The 20,676-nt window shown below is 41.8% G+C and overlaps 1 protein-coding gene across 1 annotated transcript; it reads right to left on the bottom strand.

The window, feature by feature from the left end:
* Positions 1-201: 201 nt before the first annotated feature.
* dusp10.2 (dual specificity phosphatase 10, gene 2) lies at positions 202-11,794 on the bottom strand. Its single transcript, XM_004919175.4, has 4 exons — positions 11,660-11,794; positions 9,587-10,275; positions 6,304-6,612; positions 202-4,911 (listed from the first exon to the last, which is right to left on the bottom strand). The coding sequence occupies exons 2-4, from the start codon at positions 10,269-10,271 to the stop codon at positions 4,646-4,648; spliced, it is 1,260 nt and encodes a 419-aa protein (XP_004919232.1). The 5' UTR covers positions 10,272-10,275; positions 11,660-11,794; the 3' UTR covers positions 202-4,645.
* Between the last annotated feature and the right edge of the window lie 8,882 nt (positions 11,795-20,676).

The following is a 20,676-nucleotide window of genomic DNA, read 5'->3' as shown; positions in this document are numbered from 1 at the left end:
TAGGGAAATGTATATGTCATTGCACCGCTAAAAATGCCTTGCAATATAATTTCACTTTTTGATTCCCATTGATTTCAGTGAACTTTTTCTGGAAAAGCAAAATGGGAACATGTTTTTCTCTTCACTGCCTAAATCTCTTGCAAGTACAGTAAGATCAAGTATATGCATTTTGCATCTAGAAACTGAAACATTCAAACAAAGTTCCATATAAAAAGGTTTTATTCAATAAATAGCTTAGTTTCACAATAAATAAAAGCTAATTGTTCCCACAGAAAATATTGAGAGCAATAAAGAGTTTGGGGTGCAAGGGGCCACTTGTAACTGCCCTCCAGATGGGATACAATGGAGGCAGCCCCTATATCACAGTGTAAATAGGGATTTAATGCCCGAGGTAATCCGGTCTCCCTCATGGAAGAGATTTAAGACACAGGTAAAAGGAAGAAAACACATGGAAATACACCCAAAAGGGGATGAAGAAAGAGGGTGCTACATACCAGGCAATACCCATTCCCGCACATTTCCCCATTATAAAACACGTCACAATTTTAGCATTTCTTATTGCACATGATCAGTTTGTTGCAAAATACTTTTTAAAAAATATTGTTCATTTTCCCCTTTAAAAAAAACCCTGGCGTATTTGAGCTTTCATATTTCAACTTCTTTTTGTTTTACAAAAACATGAATAAAAATAAACAGAAATGACGGTTCTCTTCTTGATTCATTCCCTTAAACATGAAGACAATTCTGAGATTCAGAGTGAAACAACGAAGCAGCAGAGTCAAATGTTTCCTCAAATGGGCTCAGTGAAACAATACCCCCATCAAAATATCCACCTCTCTCAGCATGGATATCTGGCCTGATCATAGACCTTGGGGTTTGATGACCACCTCATCATCACCTTTAAAGGGGTGGTTCTCCTTTAAGTTAACTTTTAGCATGTTATAGAAAGGCCAATTCTAAGCAACTTTTCAATTAGTCTTCATTATTTGTTTATGAATTATTTGCCTTCTTCTTCTAACTCATTGCAGCTTTCAATTGGGGGTCACTGACCCCCGCACCAAAAACGATTGATCCATGAAGCTACACTTTAATTGTTATATTACTTATTTTTCTGTTCAGGTCCTCTCCTATTCATATATTGATCTTCCATTTAAACCATACCTTGGTTGCTAAGGTAATTTGGATCTTAGCAACCAAATGTTGCTGAAACTTCAAGCTGGAGAGCTGCTGAACAAAAAATGAAATTAAAAAACTACAAATAATAGAAAATGAAGACCAACTACAAATTGTCTCAGAATATTTCTCTCTACATTATACGTAAAGTTAACTCAAAAGTGGACAACAACATTGAAATGGCTCAATATGATATCAATAAAACATTTGTGCAATTCTTAGTAGGAGTATGCTTTAGCTTTATATCATGGATATGGGTTGTTTCAGGGCAGGCCCAGATTGGCAAAACAATGGATACTGGCAGTTGATCCAAATTACATAAAAATGTCATAGACAGTCACTATTTATTGTGCTGATGGGCCTCTGTACATTGAAATGCCATTATATCCCAGGTACCTGGTTCAGGTACTGGACATGTCGGATGGTGCTGATACACCATATCTGCTAATTATGAGGCACTGACAAATGAGAAAGTGAAGAGCAACCATAGCTCCACTTCCTGAGGTTCTGACAATTCGGGATTTTGCCCAGTTTTGCGGTCAGTCTATTCTGCCAATGGTATCAGCCAGTTTATAGCAAACTTCAGGCAGCATAATGTTACACAAAAACAGAGTGGCTTAATGCATACCTGTAAAATGATATGTAGATGATGCGTTCAACTGTATGCACCATTAAAGCCTGCACTATTTGTTTACAGTAGCAGTTGTCTTTCTAGGTTGGGGACAAGGTCAGTCGTCATCTGTTGAACTTCAATGTCCATTTGTACAGCTAAAAAGCACAAAGGTCAGCCATAGGCAAAATAGCTACAAAGACACACTTCAACTGGAATGTCGATCAACTCAATGACCATTCATTCTCTTGAATTTAAAGTTGTAGCAGAACTGAACACACCAAAGTCCAGAGGTCCAGGAACTTTCACTTCTATTCATAAATGGTGCTTAATGTTTGAAACTAACTCTTGCCATGCATAGTTCAGTATTGGCATTACTCAGATTTACTGCTACACAGACCTTGGCAGAGGCCTATGAGCAGACTGACTGCCATTACATTCACAGTGATTAGCTGCATGAATTTTAAAGCTTCTATGTAAAAAGCATGCCTATTGTAGGCCACAGGCCATAGGAAATTATGCATTCTGTTGGACCCCTGATTCCAATGATATTCCCAACCAGGCATTTGCCAAAAAGTTCTTATAGGTCAAAAACCCACATACCATGTGTATGGTTCTAAAATGTCTGCCTACAGAATGCAGTTTTATATATATATATATATATATATATATATATATATATATATATATATATATATATATATATACAGATTGCCAATAAGCTGCACACCATAAAGATAGACAATACCTGGGTGCCTGTGCAGAGAGTCAGATATCCAGGGATGGGGTGACGGCACTCTCAGGGATTTACACAACGAAGTCTTTGAATTTTGCAAAAAATGTGAGGCTTTATTTAATCCAACGTTTCAGTTCCAAAATGGAACTTTCATCAGGGATAGCAACACCACACTGTGCTACAAACTTATATAGACCCAAAAAAGGCGCCCAGAAGCCCCTTATGGGCTACAAAAGGGGTAACAGCCTACGGGACCTACTAGTCAAAACTGACTTTAAAAACCCAGAGGTCAATTCAAAAAACTGGCTCTCTGGTTATAAAAAACTTGGGTGCTACAAATGCCCTGACTGTGTCACGTGCAGGTGCCTACTTGTTGGTCCGGATTTCCCACACCCACATACGGGTAAGAGACTAAAAATTTTGCACCGACTAGGCTGCCTCTCCACCTTTGTTGTGTACATCATTACCTGCCCCTGCGGTTTATACTATGTAGGCAAGACCATTACCACCTTGAGAGAACGCATTGGCAACCATCGCTCGGCGATTAGTAAAGCTCTTAAAGAAGGCGAATCCAATCAACCGGTCGCCAGACATTTCTTACACATGAGACACTCTCTGCCCACCTTTAAGTGTATGGCAATAGACTACCAACCCCCCCTATCTAGGGGTGGTAACAGAGACCTGGCCCTGCTGAGGAGGGAATCCCGTTGGATCCATAGATTGGACTGCGTGGCCCCAAGGGGACTTAATGAGACTTTACCACTTGGATGTTTTACTTAAATTTGCCTCTACAGCACTTCTAATAAAGTGTTCTTCTGATAGCTTTGATGCTGATCAGATTCCCTTCTACAGTTGTTCAAATAATGATAGATTGTATATATCAATTTGGATACTTTGTATGTTTCTTTTTTCTTTTTTGGTTTTTTTCCCTCTGTTACCATGTATCTTTTCCCTAGTAACTATGTAACAGTTCTCTCGCTGGCTATAGCTCCAACCTTTTAAGTGTTTCTCTGACCTCTAGTGGCAACCTCTGGCTACACCATGTCTCCTCGTACGAGCCTTTCCCATGGGTAGCAGGTGTACCCTAGCCCAAAGACTTCGTTGTGTAAATCCCTGAGAGTGCCATCACCCCATCCCTGGATATATATATATATATATATATATATAAAATTAGTTTGGTCTTAATACCAACTCATAATGGAAAAATACACTTTATATGGGTTATCTTCTATGTCAGTCATTGCTGTCTAACTTGTTCAATGTAGTGGGCTGATTAATTCTTATACAATGTGAACTAGGACCAGAATATATTAAAATGGCAATGGCAAATTAATACGTATGTGGATCCCTAAAGCAAACTGGGGGGCATCAAAATCCTTGGGCCTCCAGTTGGACAGCCCTGTTCTATACAGGACACATCCTCTATACTGTATGCTTGATTGATTTAGTAAGATCTTATTGCAGTTGTGTCCAATGGAGAATCGCCTTGCTAAGGCTAACAATATGAAAACATGCACAAGTCCATGTACATTCAAATATGTACAGGAGGATATGTTATGTGCACATTAAGTTGTTTTCTCATACTGTACTCCTACTCATACTATATTTTTATGGGGAAAAATATAAAGATATCAATCTACGTATATTATATTGAGGAGAAATATAATAATTACCTTTCTTCATTCCCCTTTCTCCTTTAGCCTTTATCTTTAGTTTTTAAATAAATTACATTTTATTTTAAATCATCTCATAGTTGTATTCTTGTGTGTGTATATTATATATATATATATATATATATATATATATATATATATATATATATATATATATATATATATATATATATATAATGTGAATGCATGAACTCATTTATTCCTTATCTGCTACATATGAATTTTATAATATAACTGGTTCACCAAGGAGTCAGAGGCTTTAGGAAAAGGTTGGTATAGGTTTAGTCTCTGTGGTTATACAAGCCCCTGTTATAAAATAAATATCTCTGTTTCTTACTTGTTTCTTTTTTCCCCCACAAATTATTCAGCCTCAGAGGCCTTTTCCCCTGTGTCTTTCCAGTGCCTCAATTCATTTCTCACCCCCATTCTCTTTTACTGTTATCATGACTCCATTCACACATCTGTCTCAAGACCCCGCAGCTTGGGGACCAAGATCCTTGGGGTGACTCCAGCATTCAGATCTGATTCAAACTCCAGCAGCTGTCCCATGAAGTTTAAGTTGGGGGAGATGATTGGTCGCTTCCCTTTGACAAATTTATAAGCGTCCCCCACTGTCATCAAGGTGTGCTTCATAAGGTATGCAATAACAATGGTGGCAGATCGTGAGACCCCTGCCTGGCAGTGGATCAGTACTCCTTTTCCTTCCTGCTGGGCCTCTTCTACAAATATAAAAAAAAGGAAAATGTGTTACATACTGTACATATACTAGTATAAAAGGTCAGCTTCACCAATAAGTAGTTCATAATTATGGAATATGGAATAATATATTGGGGTTCTTTTGCCAACCCCCCTTAAGACCACTGACGGAGCCCTTGCCCAAACAGAATTGGTGATACAAACTGAATTCTGCACCTTGATATAGATTAACAATACAGAACACAGTGTAAAGTGCAGGACTAGGAACCCTGTATTTAATGACATAAGCAGTAAATACTGTGCTTCTCAGCACCTTGCAGACCATGGCACTCCCTAGTTTACACAGGGGATACCCATGTGCCTTTACCTTCTGTCCCCTCGGGCCATCATCATTAATGAGTAAAAAAAATAGGTTAACACAGGATGTTTTATGCCCCAGTACAAACACCCTTTACAGCAGAAAGGTGTTTGGCTGCTTAAATCAGCAGAAACTGTGACCAGTTGACACACACGCTTTCCTGACAATGATCCTAACCAGTGGTATCATTTTTTTGTGCCCCTTTTAAGTCATTATCATGCATCTGACCCACATAAAGCCCCATTCCCACTCATTGTCTTCTGACAGTTATTCCAAAGTTTACAACAGTCAGGAAATTGTTGATAAATGGAAAAAGTAGTGAACTGATGGGAGTCCTTCAGAATTCCACAATTTGATACTTAATAAACCATAGTGTTGATCACTAAGCATGGAAATTGATTTCTGCTTTGTATAATAAGCACAGAAATAAACAGCATATAGGCGATTTAAACTACAACCCTATTAAATTAAGGTGTGTAAACATACGGGCAGGTTAATTTGCCTAATTAAGTGTATATAGTGTGTTGTGTAAATGTGATAAGAACCTTAGACCAGGGTCGGACTGAGCTGGTGGGACACCGTAAAAAAGCCAGTGGGCCCCAGTCTCCACGGGCCAGCGACCCAGGCCTGCTCCCACGTGGCACTATAGATGCTCCATCACCTCTTGTAAAGAGGGAAGGAGTGTACATCAGGTGGGGGGCCCTTGATGTTGCAACAGGGGCTCTTGAAGTCAGAGCCCTGGTGGGTCCCCACTCTCCAGTTCGATGCTGCCCTAGACTGTAAGCTCCATTGGGACCAATCTAAATTCCTACAGTGTTGGTGTTATTTATTAATTAAGAATAATATCAGCAGTTCTAAATCTATTATCATTTGTAAGGAGAAATGGCCATATATGGGCAGATTTAAGCTGCCAGTCCGGGGGCTACATCAGCTCATTGATGTGGACCACACCAAACAAGTAAATCTTAACGTGTATGGTCACCTTTACACAGTAGACTTGCATTTATAGAACATAATCTCATGGTTAATGTTGTTCTATAATAGATCAATCTCTTACCTATGAACTCAAACGCTTCCTCGAAGTACTGCCGAAGGTCCTGCTTGCTGTTATCTGTGGCTGGCAGTCTCTTGTACCGGAGGGCCCCAGACTCAACATGATATAGGGGCAGATGGGTTGTGACATTTAAAACATGGCCAATGTTGAGGTTAACCATACGATTTAAATCTTGAGCATCTTTCTCATTGCCAAGAAAGAGGAAAGGCAAGATGGAACTCAGCTCTGCTTTCTCCAGGTCAGGAGACAGTGGTGCAGCAAGTGATAATTCTGTTGGCAAAGTGCATTCATCAGCTGGGGGCTCAGGCAGAGCTGCAAGAAAAAGGGCAAATGATATAGGTTAGAGGGCTAATTACATACTTTGTAATATTTTGGATACTTGGAATTTCCAGCCATACCAGACTATTGTAACATTTTGAAGGCTATTCTGCATTCCATCCCTAATAAATTTGTTAATTTCTCTTTGGAGAATATTGATGTACTGAGTTGGGAGAGTTATTTGTAGCATTATGAAAAGACTCTCCAAAAGAATTATTGGGAGAGCATTCCACACTAAAGACTCTTGTAGACTCTTCTGTAGTGAATAAAATTTCTATTTATGAATGTATAAATACATTAAATAAATAATTGTAATGAGTTTGCTTTACAAAATATTGTGACTGACCCTAAAGGATATATATATATATGAAATAGAGATTTCTAGATTGCTCCTTTGCAGCATATTAATAAATAAGTCTGTTATATTCTAGTGGGGCAAACTACAAGAATTACACAAATAAGCAAATAAGCTCCCTAATTAAACCTTCAAACTGTTTGTGTTGCTCTTCTTCATGGGTCCCCTCTACCTGCTACCATGCAGGGGGAATGACAGGTTACATTTCCGAAATGAGCTGACTTTGTGCAAAACAATTGGCAGAATTGCTTTTTATAACTGGGATATGCCATTAATGGAAGCACTGGGAAATAGGAATAGAAAATTGTGTACAAGTGACATTACCCCTTAGTCACATTTACATTCAGATGCGCTTGTCATACAAATTATTAACTATGTGTCACCCATCCTGCATGCTTCACTGGTGTGTAAGGAAGATTCTCAGAGCATGAGGTAGAGAATAGGGAGTCCACGTACACATCAAAAGATGGCAATCCACAGATTGCCAGTCCAGGCCTGGTGTTAATAACAGCTGACATTCTAAAGGTTGGAAGCTTCTGATGAATATAAAAGTATAGGATCTATGCTTGGAACCTGGAGAAAAGAAATATTTCTGTAATTTGGATCACCATACCTTAAGTCTACTAAAAAATGTTAAAACATTAAATAAACCTGATTGGATTGCTTTGATACCAATATAGATCCATGCAGCTTAGTTAGGATCAATACAATGCACTGTTTTATTATTACAGAAGAATAGGAAATCAGTTTTAAAAAATGAGAATTATTTTCTTAACATGGGAGATTCTGATATTGGGATTTTGGTTTCTAGAGAAGAAATCCCAACACCTGTATTATAATTAACAAATTATTCAACAGGATCGCAAGCTAATATAAACTTTAATACTCTTATCTATATTTTTAAATCTAAAGGGCCCTTGTATATCTGGGGGCCCATGGTAAATCATGTTTCTACAATACCCTAAGGGCTCTGGCACACGGGGGAGATTAGTCGCCTGCGACAAAACTCCCTGTTCGCGGGCGACTAATCTCCCCGAGTTGCCATGACCCGCCATCCCACCGGCGAAACATGTAAGTCGCGGGCGGGATGGCACACGCAGCTGGGCGATTTGCACGAAATCCCGCCGCCGCGAACAGGGAGTTTTGTCGCGGGCGACTAATCTCCCCCGTGTGCCAGAGCCCTAAATCAGTGCTGTCCAACTGGCCCCCAATCTGTCTGGCTGCTGTGACTGTTTACCTTTGTGTAAGCTATAAATGGTATCAGTACCGAGATTAACTGGCCGCTCCCTAATTGTTTACACCTTAGATTTAGATTTAGGCTGTAAAGAAACAGCCTAAAGATACAGTAATTCTAAAAAAATTATAAAGTGTTTTAAAGTAATTAAAATATAATGTAGTGTTGCCCTGCACTGGTAAAACTGGTGTGTTTGCTACAGAAACACTACTATAGTTTATATAAATCAGCTGCTGTGTAGTCATGGGGCAGGCATTCAAACTGGAATAAAGAAGAAAAGGCACAGGTTACATAGCAAATAACAGATAAGCTCTGTAGAATATAGTGGTATCTGTTATCTGTATCTGTAACCTGTGCCTTTCTCCTTTGAATGGCTGCCCCAATGGCTACACAGCAGCTTTGTTTATATAAACTATAGTAATGTTTCTAAGGCAAACACACTAGTTGTATCATTGCAGGGTAAGGGCTCTGGCACACGGGGAGATTAGTCGCCCGCAACAAATTTCCCTGTTCGCGGGCGACTAATCTCCCCGAAATGCCATACGCGGCGCTGCGATTTCACAGAAATCACGGAGGTTTCCTCTCAAGGCAACTTCAGCGATTTCACTGAAATCGCGCCGCCGTGTATGCCATCCCACCGGCAATTTACATTTTCGCTGGTGGGATGGCATTTCGACTAATCTCCCCGTGTGCCAGAGCCCTAACAGTACATTATATTATTTTTTTAATACAATTTCATTTTTTTGGTGTTTACTGTTCCTTTAACCAGGCATTATCAAAATTACAAGTTTTAATTTGTTCCAGGAATATGATGTTTCATAGAGCTTGGCAGGGAAGATATGATTCACAGTGATGAAAATGTTCTAGTCACGTTTGTGCTTGTATAGAGCAATGTATTTCCTGTTAGTCATGGTGTCATGCCTACTTCCTTCCTTACAAATCACAGTACAACTGTCATGTATTACACCTGACATTCAAACTCTAAAACTGTGTGAGAGAGGAGACATAATCAAAGGCAGTGGAACAAAACCCACCGGTGGGTCCCCCACACCCCAGTCCAACTCTGGATACCTTAAAGGGTTAGTGCCACCACTTATCTATTTCAAATATGCAAGGGTTGTTTCACCTGACTATGAAGAAGTGACTTCAGCAGTTAGATTGGTGAACCATTTACAGCCATAGGGGTCTCCAAAAAGCTTCTGTTGTGGACACTGCCCCTTTCAGGTGTCAACCTGCCAGATCTGAGTGTGCCCAATGGCATTACTGCAATGCAGCAGACTCTGTTACTGCTAGGGGGCCTGGGTAGAGGGGGCCAATAAGGACTGTTTCTAATAAGGATTGTTACCCTGCACCCCCATTCCTTTTCAGAACTGTGTTACCTTTCTTTTCACAACTGTTTTCCTTGTCATTGAATGGTTCCAGAAGGAGATACAAACTTTGCAAGTTACGGTTTGATCCTCTAATTGGAGACAAAGGTGGAGATGATGATGGTGGTGGTGGAGGAGGTGGAGTCACTGATTCATCTCCCCGTATAGTTGTCAGCCCCCTGCAGTCTAGAAGCATTGGTGCCCCCCCAAGTGTCCCTCCTCTGGTTTGTGACATCATCTTTCGGGCAAGTTCATCTGGCCAAATGGCTCGCACACTGTAATCATCATCTTCATCATAGCTAACCCTTGAACCACCAGTAAACTGGGGGTCAAATGTCACAATGGGGTCACAGCTGCAAGATGAGCCCACAGATTTCCTGGATGGACGCAGAAGACGCCAGCAACCTTTGCAACCACATTTTAGGGGATGAAGAGCCCAACGAAAGCAAGATGGGGAACGGGGAGAAGGTGAAGGAGGAGAACACCTTCTCCGGGAGCAGAGTTCCCGAGTCCATCGTGCAGAGTGAAGATGGGGTAGGGGTCCAGGAAGTGTAAGGTCAGCATGAGAGGGTGCACGGTGTCCAAGTTGGAGTCCTCTGACTTCTGGGGCTAAGCGAGGGTTAGGAGGAGGTCGCAGAGGAAGAGAACGGGGACGGGGCAAGGGGGCTGAACGCTCTTCTAAAGGCACAGGAGGCATAGTGCTGAGGGCAAAAAAATAGGATAAATAGATTGATATAATATGGTCCTTTTATCCCACCTTCCTATATCTTTCTATTTTCCTTTTTAAAAGGGAGTTATGAATGAAAGGGTAATATAAGTTTCATCTCATGGGAATAAAAAACTTTCTACATACAACCCATTATCCCGTTTCTGAAATATTCAAGTTACTCTTCAGTATCCCCCTCTCAGCAATCTGGTTCTCTTCATGAAGAAGTGTAAGTCAGATTTCGATTGAAGGCTCTAAAACATATTATAGGTTGGGGGAGCTCCATTTACCTAATACATATATTAGAGCTAAATGAAATGAAGACTCCAACACAGAGTCTGTCTTTCTTTATACAGGATTGGTGTCAGAGTCTGTTATTTTTTGGGTTTGTTTTTGAGTTAAAAAATTGTATGCTTTCCTAAGTAAATATCACCTAAACTAAGATTCAGATCTCTACAGGTACAGTGGTACTGCTGCTGCTTCTTCTACTATAGATTTGCTGAGTATTACAATTCAGGTCTCTGTACTTTCCTCCTCTGCCCATTTTCCTGTCTCTCCCTATTACCCCTTCCTTCCCCCTTCCTTCTGAAGCCCAGCCATAGACTGCAGTGCCTGTCTCCCAGCATCTTATTATTGCTATAAGCCTTGCCACAATAACGCATACAGATATCCAGAACATACTGCAGGGGAAGTGCAGCTTCCCTGCCTGCAATTCAACCCAGTAAATCAAATACCAAAGATGTAAACATACAATGACAAACAATGCATGCATAATTGAACCCTTCCTATATATTGCTCAGGATAACTCAGGATAACATGACTTCATCATGCAAAATTATTTCAATGCTAAATCTTTTTAGGACCTCCACAACAAAAACAAAGATTACCATTTCCCCACAGTTAATGATATTAGACATTAATCTTCATCCCCTTGGGGAGCCCGTTGTACGTGAGGATCCCCCAGCTATCTCGCCACCGCTACTCCCCTGTATGTATGTGTGCACATTTGTTGATATTTATATATATATATATATATATATATATATATTGTGTTATATCAAATGTATGATCACAACAGCCAGTGTTGAAGAACATTCAGAGGTTATGGAGTGACAGCTTGCCTGAGTACACATGCCTATGTGTGTATATTAAGCTGTATCAGCACATTTGGCAGTGCATAGACACAAAGCACAAAGCGCGCTATTATGCATTTCATGTTTCTTTTAAACACACACCACAATATGACTGTTATGTGTGTATGTTTGTATATGCTCAGACAGGCATAAAGGGTTACAGTAAGTGGCTGTTACATTCTACTATACATGTACACACGCACACATACACCCAGGGGAGCAGAAATGCATAGCATAGGTACATACCTTTGTCAGCTTCTCCCTTGCTCGGTAAATATGGGTCCCTGTGTAATTCTCCTCATTTGTGCATGACTGGCTTTTGTGTGTCACAGAGTGTGTATGTCCTTTGTGTGTGAGCCTGTGTCAGCGTGTGTGGAGAGGGTGACACTGAATGACGAGGAAGGTATCCCCCTCCTCCTCCTCCTGCACAAGGGATGACATCACCTCCAGCCAATCACAGGCAGCCTACATTATACAAATAACCAGACCGGTCTGAGCTAATTACTGCCTCTCTGTTGGCTGATTGTATATATAGTTATATGAGTGTCTTTGTGGGTTTCTCTGGAATGGCTTTCTGTATATTTGAAACACAGGCAGTATCGCCCATCAGACTCTTGGGTAAAACATAGAGACCAGCCCAATTCCCCCAGTCCCTAAAGAATAATCAATGAAGTAGAAAATGTAGTAAAGGGATGTGAATAAGATGTCCAAATTAAGCAGGAAATGGATTTATTGTTAATAATGTTGGCAATTTATTCACCTCCCTTTACTACATTTGCTCCTCTTGTATATTTGTAAAAAATAAAACCAATAAGGATTATGCTGTGATTCACAGTGTGTGTGTGTTTAGTACAGATTTTGTGTATAGGAACTGTACTGTAGGATTGTTTTGCCTCCAATAAGGATTAATTATATATTTGTTGGAATCAAGTACAAGATACTGTTTTATTATTACAAAGAAAATGGAAATCATTTTTAGAAATCAGAATTATTTGATTAAAGTGGTGTCTATGGGAGGTGGCATTTTGATAATTTGAAGCTTTCTGGATAACAGGTTTCCAAATAACAGATCCCATACCTGTACAGGTATAGGACCTGTTATCCAGAATGCTCGGGACCAAGGGTATTCCGGATAAGGGGTCTTTCCGTAATTTGGATCTTCATACCTTAAGTCTACTAAGAAATCAATAAAACATTAATTAAACCCAATAGGATTATTTTACATCCAATAAGGATTAATTATATCTTAATTGGAATCAAATACAAAGCACTGTTTTATTTTTACAGAGAAAAAGGAAATCAATTTTAAAAAATCTGAATTATTTGATTAAAATGGGGTCTATGGGAGACAGGCTTTCCGTAATTCGGAGCTTTCTGGATATTGGGTTTCCGGATAAGGGAACCCATACCTGTAATAAGAATAACAATAACTTGTGCAGGCATAAAAGCACATTTATGAAGGAAATACAAAAAGCAGTAATTGGACAATCTCCATTTTTTTTTACCAATAATGTAGGGTAATCCCCAAGATTAAAGATAAATACAATATTGGTACCAAGAAAAATAGCTACAAGTTACTTAAGGTAGGTGAAATTTGGAGTCTCTTTTCCTACCCGTCAACCCACCCCACCCACTTTCTTTAATGGGGATGTTTTGTAATGCTGTAATTTCCAGAGCTGCCAAGTGTGTTGTCATCCATGGGCAGCGGTGCTGCAGCCACGAGGCGAGTTGAGACACTTGCCTCATGCGGCAGCGCGCAGCAAGTTACCAGGGGCGGCTTCATGTACCTGCACGTGGGCAATTGTGTGCTCACGTACCTGCACGTGGGCACACAATTGCCCACGTGCAGGTACATGCAGCCGCTATCCAACAACAAATGCCAATTCTCGCGGATATCAGTTGCGTGTACCTGCACCCAGAAGCAGCGAAACTAGAAGATTTTTTTAAGCATAGAGGTGGATTGTCAGCCTTTGCTTATGAACAGGTTGAATATTTGCCCCTTGTGCCATTGCCCCAAGTGTCTCATATGCTTTTCTTGCTGCTATACCCCCAAGTGACTAGGAAAAACCTGGGTTCATTAGTTTATGGGGTCTATGGGAGACAGGCTTTCCGTAATTCAGAGCTTTCTGGATATTGGGTTTCCGGATAAGGGATCCCATACCTATAATAAGAATAACAATAACTTGTGCAGGCATAAAAGCACATTTATGAAGGAAATACAAAAAGCAGTAATTGGACAATCTCCATTTTTTTTTACCAATAATGTGGGTAATCCCCAAGATTAAAGATAAATACAATATTGGTACCAAGAAAAATAGCTACAAGTTACTTAAGGTAGGTGAAATTTGGAGTCTCTTTTCCTACCCGTCAACCCACCCCACCCACTTTCTTTAATGGGGATGTTTTGTAATGCTGTAATTTCCAGAGCTGCCGAGTGTGTTGTCATCCATGGGCAGCGGTGCTGCAGCCACGAGGCGAGTTGAGACACTTGCCTCAGGCGGCAGCGCGCAGCAAGTTACCAGGGGCGGCTTCATGTACCTGCACGTGGGCAATTGTGTGCTCGCGTACCTGCACGTAGGCACACAATTGCCCACGTGCAGGTACATGCAGCCGCTATCCAACAACAAATGCCAATTCTCGCGGATATCAGTTGCGTGTACCTGCACCCAGAAGCAGCGAAACTAGAAGATTTTTTTAAGCATAGAGGTGGATTGTCAGCCTGTGCTTATGAGCAGGTTGAATATTTGCCCCTTGTGCCATTGCCCCAAGTGTCTCATATGCTTTTCTTGCTGCTATACCCCCAAGTGACTAGGAAAAACCTGGGTTCATTAGCTTATTTTGCTATATTGTTTCAAAAGTCAGAGCTAGATCTACAGAGCAGATAAATAAAACAATAAACAAATACTGGTTTCAACAGCAATTACATTTACAAATAACTTTGATTCCATTTAATTATTTTAACAAATGTACTTTGGAATGTTGCTTAGAATTACATAACCCTTCATTATGCAAAAGAGAGCTTTAGGTAGAGGGCCCCTTTAGGAAACGCTTACCAATTATGAATTGTTGGTAGCGCAATATTATGTAAAAGACCAGTTAACATGGTGCTGTGTTACCAGAACAAACAAAGAAAAGAAATTCTGTAGATGTTGTGTGCAACTGTGCTGTTGCTGTCGTACATATGTTATGCTAAGGGTAAGAACCCACAGAGCGGTTGAGTCACCCACGATTGATCTCTGCTATCACGGGCGACCAACCGCTCAATAATGGCTTTCCACTGGCAATGATAGAAGTCACTGGTGGAAAGTCTTTGCATTGCTCCTGAAGGGAACTTAGTGCGACTTCAGATTACCGAAGCGAGGTGAAGGTCTATCCACCAGCGACTCATATTGTTGCCGGTGGAAAGCTTTTTCAGAGCGGTTTACCACCCGCGATAGCAGAGATCTAATGCGGGCGACTCAAATGCTCCATGGGTTCTTACCCTTAACTTACCTATGTAAATTGGATGCAAATCTTCAGTGTCAGGGAGGTCTTTTCATTGAAATTACATTTGTTCATAACTCATAAGTGCAAGTATGTTGTCTTTATTGATGTGGACCATTGTGGGACCCTGGAGCTATCGCCACTTCAATGGGTCCCGACTTTAAAAAGATGCACTTGTATCGTACCACAAACTGGCAAGGGCCCTTACCTCTCAATCTGCCCGCTCCAACATTTCGGTAGCCAAGTCTTCAATAATAGACACTTTATTATTACCAGCTCACAAGGGCAAAATCTCGAGCTTGTATAAACAACTGTATAAACCACAACATGTAGACCCTGAAGTGCGAGCATGTGATGCCTGGGAGGGCGAGTTGGGGGCCCTCTTTGATGTTCAGTGGGAATGGATACTCTCCACCCCAAAACTGGTCTCATTCGCTAATAGACACAGCCTGCTACAATTGTATCTTATCCATAGAGCCTACTACACAGTACAAAGAATGTATGCTATGAAAGTACTGGACTCACCTCTGTGCCCAAGATGTGGCTCTGAGACCTCTACACTAGTACATACCCTATGGAGTTGCCCAAGTCTAAAAAAATATTGGGGTGAAATAACAGGGTGGCTTACCGCTGCAATCCCGGGCTGGGCAGCGGGTACTGCTAGAAACTTCTTATTAACAGTGGACCTAAATGACACTCTGGACAATCATACAAAATTGTTTATTTTGAAAGCCATGTTCCATGCCAGGAGAATACTCACCTTGCACTGAAAGGACCAGACACCCCCTAAATCGCAAGAGTGGAAAAAAGCCATGGATGACACTGCTGCTTTGGACCAGACTATACTGGACAAAAGAGGGAAACTGCTCACCTACATGCAAATTTGGCGTCACTGGACAGACTGCCTTGGTACCCCAGTCCCCTTCCCCCTACGGGATCCTCCATAGAAAATAATCCACCCCCCTAAACCCTTCACAGCTCATATTTTCTGTACGACTTCTAGGTCTTGGATTTCTTTTGGATTTTTTTACTAATACCAATGCACAACTTATGCCAATGTTGTACTTGATTATCTTGCTGTTCAATAAAGATATTGGTTTAAAAAAAAAAAAATGCACTTGTGCACAATTCAGAACAGGGGGTGGATATTATATGTATTCCATATGTATTTTGTTTGCTAAAAATATATCCAACCTTTTCTTCATATGATTACTTGTACCTTTACAATACACTTTTCTTGGTGTTAGGCCTATTTATATTGGTGTATCAGGATATAATAGAATAACAAGCACCTTTTACCCTTATCAATTCCTTATTATCTATATTGTAACTCTGCATAGTTTTGGATTGTTTTATAGACAGTTATAGAATGGCTGGGACATAAGGCCAATGCCAGATGTAATGTTTTTCTGATGTATTCAGCAGGTGGAAATGCACTTATGCCTCTGTGCCACCTGTCATGGATAAATGGAAAACCTCCTGTCACTGCTAGTGACAGGTGGTGATCAGCACAAAAAATATATTAATGCTACTTGGGTATCTGATGGGCACATGTTGGCATTTATACCCATGTTCCTTATTTCTCAGTTAAAATAAAAGTTCCACCAGCACACCCATGCCTCCCCCAGTAGTAAACTTGGTGCACAACCCCTAGAACTTCCACTATTTACACAGCATGATAAATATACCCCTTAGTGTCCAGTCTATTCAGCTCACACATAGGGGCCCATTTATCAAAGTCCAAATTGTGGACGTTTAAAAGTACAATTCTAAAAATTCGAATTAAATCTGATAATTTCTGATGTGCGTTAAAAGCACGCAAATTTTGTGGTCATACAAAAATACTGTGGTACAATCTGAAAGTTCCAAAATTTTTGTATCTGAATGATTGTAAATGGCGCAAAAACCTTTCTGACTTTGAACCTTCAGTGCATTATTTTGAAGCCTCCCATAGGGCTCAATGGCACTCTGCAGCTCCAACCCGGCCCAAGGAAAGTCTCCCATAGGACTCAATGGCACTCTGCAGCTCCAACCCGACCCAAGGAAAGTCTCCCATAGGGCTCAATGGCACGCTGCAGCTCCAACCCGGCCCAAGGAAAGTCTCCCATAGGGCTCAATGGCACTCTGCAGCTCCAACCTGGCCCAAGGAAAGTCTCCCATAGGGCTCAATGGCACTCTGCAGCTCCAACCTGGCCCAAGGAAAGCCTCCCATAGGACTCACTGGCACTCTGCAGCTCCAACCTGGCCCAAGGAAAGTCACCCATAGGACTCAATGGCACTCTGCAGCTCCAACCTGGCCCAAGGAAAGTCTCCCATAGGGCTCAATGGCACTCTGCAGCTCCAACCTGGCCCAAGGAAAGCCTCCCATAGGACTCAATGGCACTCTGCAGCTCCAACCCGGCCCAAGGAAAGTCTCCCATAGGGCTCAATGGCACTCTGCAGCTCCAACCTGGCCCAAGGAAATTCACAATACCGAAGCTTGAATGAATTCCGAAACTTTCGTACTCGTTGCAACAAATACGTTTTTGTTGTACAAATTGTCTCAATGTACGGAAAAGTTGCGTAAATTAACTAAAAAATTGCAGAAAATACGCACAGTTCTAAAACGTAGAAAAAAGATGAATATTTAGGGGGAGATTTACTAATCCACGAATCCAAATCTCGAAAGGGGAAAAATCGGATTGGAAACGAATATTTTGCGACTTTTTCGTCGCCGTCGTGATTTTTTCGTATTTGACGCGACTTTTTCGTCGCCGCCGTGGCTTTATCGTATTTTGTGCGACTATTTAGTCGCCATCACGATTTTTTCTTACTGAGCAATTGTAAACGGCGGAAAAACCAATCCGATTTTTTCACGACGGTGACGAAAAAGTCGCGGAAAATATACGAAAAAGTCGCGGAACATACGAAAAAGTCGTGACGGTGACGAAAAAGTCGCAAAAATACCAATCATTACGAAAAAACGCATTCGGGCGCCTTTGGACCGTTCGTGGATTAGTAAATCTCCCCCTTAGTATTCGGACCCAATCGTACTTTGATAAATCAGCCCCTTAGCCTCATTTGATAACTCTGGTGTAAACTGCATATATGGTTGCAACCTAACACCAGCCTAGCCACTCATACCTACACGTGGAACAGACTTGACTCTAATGCCTTTATTAACTTTACATGCTGAAAGTAACACCATTCATGCATAAAACCAGGAAGAAAATCAGTGGTGTAGCTAGAGGCCTATGGACCCTTATGCAAAATTAGAACTGGGGCTTCAAGCTTTCAAGCAACCATATGAGTCTTAGTGACTGTGACAAAGGAAAATCATGGCCCTGCTTCCAACATCACAACCCACCCCCCTGAAATGACATCACACATACACCTATTAGATCCAGTGACTAGGGCAACACCGGACCTAAATACACCCCTTCCTCTCCACTGTGTGCGTGGGGTTATTCTTGGCCCAATTCTGATTTCAATTTAAGAGAGAAAGGGGAATGTGCAGGTCTGGACTGAGATTCAAAATAAATGTAGGGACCCAAAGGGTTAACATGCCCTTATGGCTTTATACCCTTCAACTTCCTAGTTTATGCTGTTACTGGGCAAAGACCCAAGTATCCAGTTTATAGTTTGCACATGTGCCTTATTGGTTTACAGGTTGACTCCACCCTCTGCACTCCAATATAGTGTTTAGCAAAGGGGTGAGTCTTCCTCTTTGGCTGCCTCTGGTGTCTCAGGTGGAAGGTTCATTGCGCCTGGGATCAACAAGGCCCCAGTAAAGCCATTTCTACCCTTGAGTACCCATCTATACTCTAGAGAAGTCGGGGACAGGGACCCCATGAATGAGGACCAGCTAGACAGTTACACTCCATAGAGCACTTTTTAGGAAAGTGAGGTAGTTAGGCAAGGAAGCAAGAGCAGTTTCAGGCTCCAACCAGGAGGTTAGCTGGAAGTACTCTACCAGTGTTACTGAAGTTCAGTGGTGACGTCACTGAAAGAACAGCGCAAAGCCGAGTGCGCGGAGTCCACGTCTCTTTCACTCAAAACCTCTAAGTAAGTTCCCGGCCGGGACTGGGGGGTTGTTGGTATGAGGCAAGTCTCTTAGCAGGCTCTCACCTTAACTATAACATTAGCGATAGCAACTGGTGCACATTATTTATCAATTATAAGTTAATAGATAAGTAAAGGTTTTTGGGTTTTTTCTTCCCTTCCTTTCTTTCTCACATCGGTCCCTCAATGATAATAAATCCATTTTTACATTGATAAACTATATGAAGCGCGGATAAGGGTCACACATATGGAAGTACCCTACCAAACAAGCAATGTTGCCTTAGCATTGGCCACGGTTAAGACACAGGATAGAGGCTAGTACCTAAACCCTGATCCATAGTTGGCTGTAGGACTTGTTAAAGCTAAAGGTATTCAATATTTGAAAGGTATCTATCCAGACTGCCCTCCATAGTGGTACCGAGCTGACCAGGTGCCTTTACCCTGCCCAGACTCCCAAAAGAGGTGGGATAAACTGGTGGGCATCCTCTCTTGTTGTCCACAGAGTGTACTACTGTTGTTTCTGCACTTGTGAGTATTATCAACCCTGCATACCAATTGTCTTTGACAATAAACTAAGTTATCGTTTGTTCATCAGCAAGAACCTTCTGGCATCCTTTATTTTCTATTTTACTTTGCACACCGCATCAGTGAGTTGTAGTTGCACGTCACCCACAGAATATTTCCACTAAGTGAGGGATTGAGTGCTATGTACAGCCAAATAGCATACCCCCCAACTGTCCCGCTTTTCGCGGGACAGTCCCGGTTTTTACAGCGCGTCCCGCTGTCCCGGATTGTTTAATGAATGTCCCGCATTACAGAAATGCAGAACATTCTTTAAACTAAACAGGCCAGCGGGACGCGCTGACGTCACACGTACGCACGGGCGCAACCTTATAAAAGGGCCTGTTGCCGCCGTAAAAGGAGCCGCATAAGGAGCAGGAGCCACAAGGAGCAGCAGCGTCTATTGGGGGCACTGTGTATGGGGGGCATTTACTATTGGAGGTACTCTCTATGGCAGCGTTTTTCAACCACTGTTCCGCGGCACACTAGTGTACCGCGAGATGTTGCCTGGTGTGCCGTAGGCAGGGCACCAATGTACTAGGGGGGCACTGCTCTTGGCACCAATGTACTAGGGGGGCACTGATGCTGGGCACCAATGTACTAGGGGGGCACTGCTCTTGGCACCAATGTACTAGGGGGCACTGCTGCTGGGCACCAATGTACTAGGGGGGCACTGCTGCTGGGCACAGAGTTAAATTTTTTAACATTTTCTAATGGTGGTGTGCCTCGTGATTTTTTTCATGAAACAAGTGTGCCTTTGCCCAAAAAAGGTTGAAAAACACTGCTCTATGGGGCAATTGGGGGCTACTGCGTATGGGGGAAACTGTGTATGGGGGAAACTGTGTATGGCGGGGCACTGTGTATGGGGGAGCACTGTGTATGGGGGGCATTGTGTATGGGGGGCATTTACTATTGGAGGTACTCTCTATGGGGCAATTGGGGGCTACTGTGTATATGGGGGCACTGTGTATGGGGGGCTACTGTGTATGGGGGGCTACTGTGTATGGGGGACACTGTGTAAGGAGGGCTACTGTGTATGGGGGGCACTGTGTATGGGGGAATTGGGGGCACTTTCTATGGGGGCATTTAAAAATGAATTTTAAAAAAGGGGTGTGGTAATTGGGGCGTGGCCACAGAGACCCAAAAAGACCCCCAGCCAACTAAATAGTGACAGTGCA

The sequence above is a fragment of the Xenopus tropicalis genome, chromosome 4 (assembly GCF_000004195.4).
Source record: "Xenopus tropicalis strain Nigerian chromosome 4, UCB_Xtro_10.0, whole genome shotgun sequence".
Classification (NCBI taxonomy): domain Eukaryota; kingdom Metazoa; phylum Chordata; class Amphibia; order Anura; family Pipidae; genus Xenopus; species Xenopus tropicalis.
The sequence above is the reverse complement of the archived record's forward strand: the minus strand, read 5'-3'. Positions and strand labels throughout refer to the sequence as shown.

Bases quoted from the DNA above. Each gene is read 5' to 3' on its own strand.
- dusp10.2 (XM_004919175.4), bottom strand. From the start codon at position 10,271: ATGCCTCCTGTGCCTTTAGAAGAGCGTTCAGCCCCCTTGCCCCGTCCC. The intron at 6,613-9,586 runs GTAACACAGTTC...TTTTTCTTGCAG, and splicing joins AAACAGTTGTGAAAAGAAAG to CTCTGCCTGAGCCCCCAGCT. The intron at 4,912-6,303 runs GTAAGAGATTGA...TTATATTTGTAG, and splicing joins GGAAGCGTTTGAGTTCATAG to AAGAGGCCCAGCAGGAAGGA.